The 6,468-nt window shown below is 35.9% G+C and overlaps 1 protein-coding gene across 1 annotated transcript; it reads right to left on the bottom strand.

Moving 5' to 3' along the window:
- Positions 1-2,035: 2,035 nt before the first annotated feature.
- Positions 2,036-4,722, bottom strand: sebox (SEBOX homeobox). Its single transcript, XM_048186600.1, is given in 4 exon segments — positions 2,036-2,743; positions 2,746-3,079; positions 3,157-3,359; positions 4,099-4,722. Coding segments are annotated over 4 exon segments (939 nt in total). The 5' UTR covers positions 4,199-4,722; the 3' UTR covers positions 2,036-2,441.
- Positions 4,723-6,468: the final 1,746 nt, after the last annotated feature.

Genomic DNA, 6,468 nt, shown 5'->3' with positions numbered 1-6,468 from the left:
GTGGTTTCATTTCACAGCAGTAACAGTGTCGAAGTTTAGGGCAAACACGATCGTTACCTGGCTGTCACCATTGAAGGTAGGTCAGTCAGGGAGATGTAGTGATGCTGCTCCGAAGGGCGCTGGATTTACTCGTGTTATTGTGGCTGTGACAAGGCATGTAGATGAGGGGCTGTGGCTCGTGCGGAACTTTTATAAATTTTACAAACCTCTTGTGGTTAAAAAACTAAACTGCATGCATTTTGCGAAAGAATATTGTTTTGGCTGTGCTTCGGCTCTGCGTGACTGTGCGGAATGCGGATGAATATGGTTCTTTCTCATAACTAAAAACAAAAAAAAAGAGAGAGAAAGGGATTATCCTACTGCTCACAAACATTCACTACTAGGCTATAACCAGTTTAGATGGAAAGGATCTCAACCTGACTAGCTGAAGAGGTTACTGACCCATTAATCGACATGGTATTTGCTTGAAAATAAATTCCAGCACACTGCTACAACAACCATAATGAAATAACCCTTAACAATAGATGATGCTTTACAATGAACTCTGTTAGAAAGCTACATATGACAAATTATCATTCAATAACAACTTTACTCACCTGCTGAGTAATATAAAATGCCTTCTCTGCATTGCTTTTACATTTCAAATCCCTGAGGATTTCTTGCCATCTCTGAAAAGCCAAGCCAATGTTGATTCTCGTTTTATTACGAGCTCTGTCGCTTTCTTTTTTTACCAGCAGGCTCTCCTCTGTTTTTTTTTTTTTTTGTTGTTTTTTTTTAAATTGGTGATTCCCAGAGGTTGGAGATTTAGCAGCTCTGTGCAAACCTTTCTTGCTAGTTGTGACAACTAACCTCTGCCACTCCCACTCCATACACTTCAAAGTAGCCGGAGCAACTTTTCTTTATTTATGGATATGACAAGACATGCACTGGTGAGTGACACCATTTCTCACGAAAACCATCTCATCAGAATCAAAAATAAACACTTATAATTGGCTTAACATAGTGAATCAGGGTAAGTTTTGGAAGAAGGCTGATGTATTGACTCATTATTTACATTTTGTGAAAAAAAAAAAAAGTTATAAATGTGTACCTTTAATTGAGAATTGAATATCCAGCTTCCGAATGACACCAGGCCAGGTGTGTAAAATTATGACTTTATTTTTATTATTATTATTTTTTATATACATATAGCTATGGTTGACACTCAATAATAATTAGCAAGCAATAATAATAATAGTTATTATTATTATTATTATTATTATTATTATTATTATTATTACATGCATTACAGCCTAAAGGTTGGCTCTACTGCCATCTTGTGCTGTATTGAAAAAAATGATCTGGAGGCTGAAAAGGAAAATGAAAAAGAATTATTCAGGATCATCTAACATTGTGTACCGATCAACCTGTCTATGATTATTATTATATTTCCTGTTTTTCTTCTAACAAAATAAGCACATATCCCTTCAATATCTTCCTTTGGATTAAAGGATGTAGCTGCATCAGGAACACACACACAAGCTGACACACAAAACAGAGTATGACTGTAGATTTGACACTAGGATTAGGAGAATTTATTATATTTTATTTGAAGATTATTTTGTGTGGAGATGATTATGATACATAGAGATCAGTGTCCAGTAGGTCAACTGAAACCTGGGAGGTCCATGATATTTTCTCCATAATTACTTCGATAGTAATATACTGTTTGGATCTTCAAATCCAAATGTAATCTAAGACCCATAAGCTGATAAAACATGAGCCCTGAGGTTTTTAATTTTTTTTTTTTTTAAATGTTTATTGTTTATTCCCAGGTTTTGTTTTTGTTCTGGCGAGGTGGATGTGGTTGTCTTATTTTTAAGATTATATAAAAACCCACAATGCCTTAGATGTCATGAACAAAAGATTAGTCAAAATTGATTTGTGTATTAGTACATGTTAGATTATAATGCAACAATATCCTAATATTTGTTACAAGTTTTGCAAACAAAGGAGATGCTTACCTGTGAAGAATTAGTATTGTCACAACACATACAGAACTGTTTTATGGCAAAGATACCTATTAATTTGTTAAAGGTGAACTTAAATAAATAGACAAGTGATTTATTTACATAAATATTAATACACACAATGTGAACATCTCGATAAAGAGAATACAGAGGGCACCACACACACACACACACACAAAAAAAAACATATTGAAAACATTATTTAAATTTGTTCAAAATCAAAATATTTTGTATTAATTCAAACTGGACAATCCTAAACTAGCTCTTCACATTTGCAGTTGTGCAAAATAGCAAGAAGAGGAAACATGTTCCATTCGCACATATTAGCTATACTGTAAAAATAAGTACCATTTGAGACATAAAACTGACATCAGTTCACCAGAGAGAATATTTTACAATAATATTTATGTAACAATAAATGAAATATACAGTTTAGCAGTCATCCAGATTGGTGACTACAGCTGCTTTATATATGAGGTCAGAAATATCTCCCAGTGAGGTCTGAGGATAGTGTGTCAAAGCCTGTCTTTGTAGTGCTCCATCCAAACTGGTTTGATGTGTAGGAATCGCATGGTCCACAGACATGGAAGAATATAAGCCCTGATTGGCAGTACAGTAAGATTTCAGCTGATGTCCAGAGAAATCTTCAGGGTGAGCTGTAAAGCAGTTAATCTGCCAGAGACTGTTCGACTGGTTTTGGAACGGATATTGAGGCAACCTGTCTGATGGACAGTTGAGAAAGATGACGCTCCAGGTGTTTCAGGGTGTCTGTTACCCCACTGCAGAACTCCAGGCAGGTCTGGGGAAATAGAGGGTGGTGGTGGAAGATTTTGGGACCAGGGACTCAGAGCTCGTCTAAGGCTTTGCTGATGGTGACGCGGGCCTCTGTTGGCCTCGGTTGCTTGCTCTTGGACGCCAGAAATTTGTTCTGGGTTTAAATCAAGATTGGTTGATGGAAAGGACGCCACAGGTATACAGCCAGAGCTCACTTCCCTGCCTGGACTCCTCCTTACTGGTGTGGTCAGCTTCTTGCTTTTCATACTGCGAGCCCGTCTGTTTTGGAACCACACCTGCAAATAAAGATTAAAATGTCAAATCAAGACAGAGTGAAATCAAAATACACAATATTACACTACAGTTTTATTACCTGAATTTTGCTTTCTGGGAGCAGCGTGAGCGCAGCCAGTCTCTCGCGCAGCGTGATGTCTGGATACGGCGTAATCATGAAAGCGCGCTCCAGTTCTGACAGTTGCGCGCGGCTGAAAATCGTCCTCTTCCTTTTTCTCTGCCCCTCAGCGTGGAAAGTTCTTTCGAGTTCAGGAGAAGACAGCGTATGCTTGGTTGTTACGTCTAAAAATCAAAGTCACTTGTTTAGTAAAGTGTTGTCAGAAATCAGGCCATAGAATAACCTTTCTAAAAAGAACCATTAGTGTGAATAACGTGTTAATAATCTAATGGAAACGTTCCATGGATGTTAAAGATTCTTCATGGAACACTCTAAAAATGCTGGGTTAAAAACAACCCAAGTTGGGTTGAAAATGGACAAACCCAGCGGTTGGGTTAAATGTTTGACCAACGTGCTGAGCGGTTTTATTTAACTCAAATATTGTTTAAAAATTACTATATGTCAGGCTTAAAATGAACCCAAAATAGATTGGAAATTAAAAATCAGACACATAATTACTAGAGGCACCAATAATAATCAAAGGATGAGCATTTATTAATAAGCAATTTAATACATGTTTATTGTTTAATTATTATTTATTCAATTTATTAATAAATGTTAATTTCATATTTTGGGTTCAAGCAATATTGTAAATTTGAAACAATAGTTAAGTTAAATAAAACTACCCAGCATGTTGGGCAAACATTTAACCCAACCACTGGGTTTGTCCACTTTCAACCCAACTTGGATTGTTTTTAACCCAGCATTATTTGGCAATAAATAGCCTAACCGTTATTTTAAGAGTGTTGGTTTATTTATTTATTCTTTTTAGATTATTTTAAAAAGTAGAAAGAGAAAGAATAAGAATGGTTATTCCATAGTCTTTAACACTCCAAAAAACTTAAACCAAAGTGATGTGCTCACCTGTGAACTGGACCATGTTTGTGTTGAAAATAAAATCTCTTTCCGTGTCCACGGTTATTTTTTGAACTAAATCGAACGACTGGTCAAAAAACAATGCCATAGTCCAGTGTGCACAAGAAAAGTTGAGTGGTCTGAGGTTCCAGTCCTGCCCGCGTCCAACGATGAAATGTTTCAGAGCGCATTTAAACCCTCCTACTTTATACTCGCTCCTTTTCACACCCACACGCTCCTGTCGCCCTTCAAGGTGTCGCACAGGCACAGCGACAGCCCGAATCAGAGAAGAATAAAAATGCTTTCAACTTTGATCCCCCCTCCACCCGGCGGGGTAATCCCTCGAGCATGTCTGACAACTTCGTATACCCATCTCCTGTAGCGGCCGTGTCGACAGGAAAGCAGAGATTCCGATTCTGTCTGATGGGCGTCCTGCAGCTGTCTATCACAGGTCCTTTATCAGGCAAATATCCATACATTTCACCTGTGCCTGTGTTATGTCTCTCAAGAGAAAGCCTCAGGTCAAAGATGTCCATTTTCCACAGAAAATGTTGGTGTTGGATCAAGTTGTTTCAATGCATTTTTTCACTATACAAAATGAATAGGCCTATATACAATATATAAAATAAAATATTATTAAATAATAATAGGCCTAAATAAAATACTATAAAATAAAAACAGCCACTAAAGAGATCACCTGAAATTCCTGAAGATGGAAAAACTCCCAATAAAAAGGGGAATAAATACAAGAGAATACAGTTTCTTTCAACAAACATCTTATTAATCAAAAATTTAATTCAAAATGATCGAGAAGGTGCAAAGGATTTATCACAGCAATTTGTGTACAACCTGGCACCACTTTGATAGTTAAAATTAAAGTCAGCAGGTAAACATAAGTGTTCCTTTATATATATTATTTTTATACCTATTCCCTGGATGCGTTTTTCTAATATCCAGGGACATATTATTATCTAAGGATGATATTACGGATTAAGAGCGGTGAACGACGAATGAACAGTAATCTAAACCCGAGATTACTTCAGTAATCTGTGCGTTTTTGAACTTTGTTGGCATGAGGCTCCATCACTTTCAGGTCAATACTCGAAATATTCGAAAGACAAGTTTTTTTATGTAACCCAATGCACACTATGCGCAACCTTTGGGTAAAGATGATATCTATTTATTATATTATGAAAATGACAGACTTTTTTTGTTTAACTGACCCATTTAGCCCAATACATTGTGCTTTGAATACACATACAGGCCATTCCAGGCGCTTTGATATTAAAGGCCTATTGACAGCGACAGTGGCTACATCAACTGCTGAAAGAGATGAAACACAAACACTGCAAATCTGACGTTTAACCAGAAACACCAGAGGGGAAATGTGTATTTTCCTGGTTTTGTAGCTATAAATGTGTTATAAATAACGTTACATGCTTTCTGGAAGGTTTTAATTTAATTAATAATAGAAATACCAATACACAATGATACACAATGATTCTTGTTGTTAGCGACGATGGACGGAATCAGAAATAAACACCAGTCTAGTCGAATTGGGGTCGGAAAAATGTGTAAACGCGATGTATAAAACACTAATAATTTGAAATTTATCAATGAATAATAGACCATTTTCACGGACTGTGATGACGTTTTAACGGTCATCATCGTAAATCTGGCAGTTTTTATTCATAAAAAGTTCATTTCAGTGTGTTTTCTTGTTGTAGTAGGCACTTCATATTAACTTTAACACTAGCTTTTGATGGGATCATCCCTCTCTTCACAATTTTTTTTTCCACTTTTATTTGTTTATTCAGCCTGCCACATACAACATTTTGCTATTTGATAAGTTTTTTTCTTGACAAAGAAGTCCCTTCAAAATGAAAAACAAATTTAACAGCCTGGAAATCATTGGATGTATAAATCACCCATCAGATAGTATCTAACATCTGCAAACAAATCATTCTTTTTTTTTGGGATTAGCGTAATTTTCAGAATTATTTTTCAACGACTGTCATCAAATTAACTATGCTCCAATAACATTTCACAATAATCAGAACTGCTAAATACGTTTCATTTTTGAAACTGTATAGGCTAGGCTATCCATATTGTATCATTTTAACTTTTTGTTTAATATTTGCTTGAGAAATGTTGTTGCTGAAATTTTTCCTTCTATAAAATAATATAAAAGTAAAATATTTATGTGCTGCATAGTAAAAAAAAAATTGGGAGTGAGTATGAACAAGAATGCTCATTATAGCTTCAAAATTATTACAATCCTGATCACAGTTGAGAAAACAAACCTTGTTTGGAGTTGTGAAGAGCATTGGGCGCGAAAACACTAGTGTAAGTGATTTGCCTTTGTTTGTTTCACCAGTG

The sequence above is a fragment of the Megalobrama amblycephala genome, linkage group LG4 (genome assembly GCF_018812025.1).
Source record: "Megalobrama amblycephala isolate DHTTF-2021 linkage group LG4, ASM1881202v1, whole genome shotgun sequence".
Taxonomy (NCBI): domain Eukaryota; kingdom Metazoa; phylum Chordata; class Actinopteri; order Cypriniformes; family Xenocyprididae; genus Megalobrama; species Megalobrama amblycephala.
The sequence above is the reverse complement of the archived record's forward strand: the minus strand, read 5'-3'. Positions and strand labels throughout refer to the sequence as shown.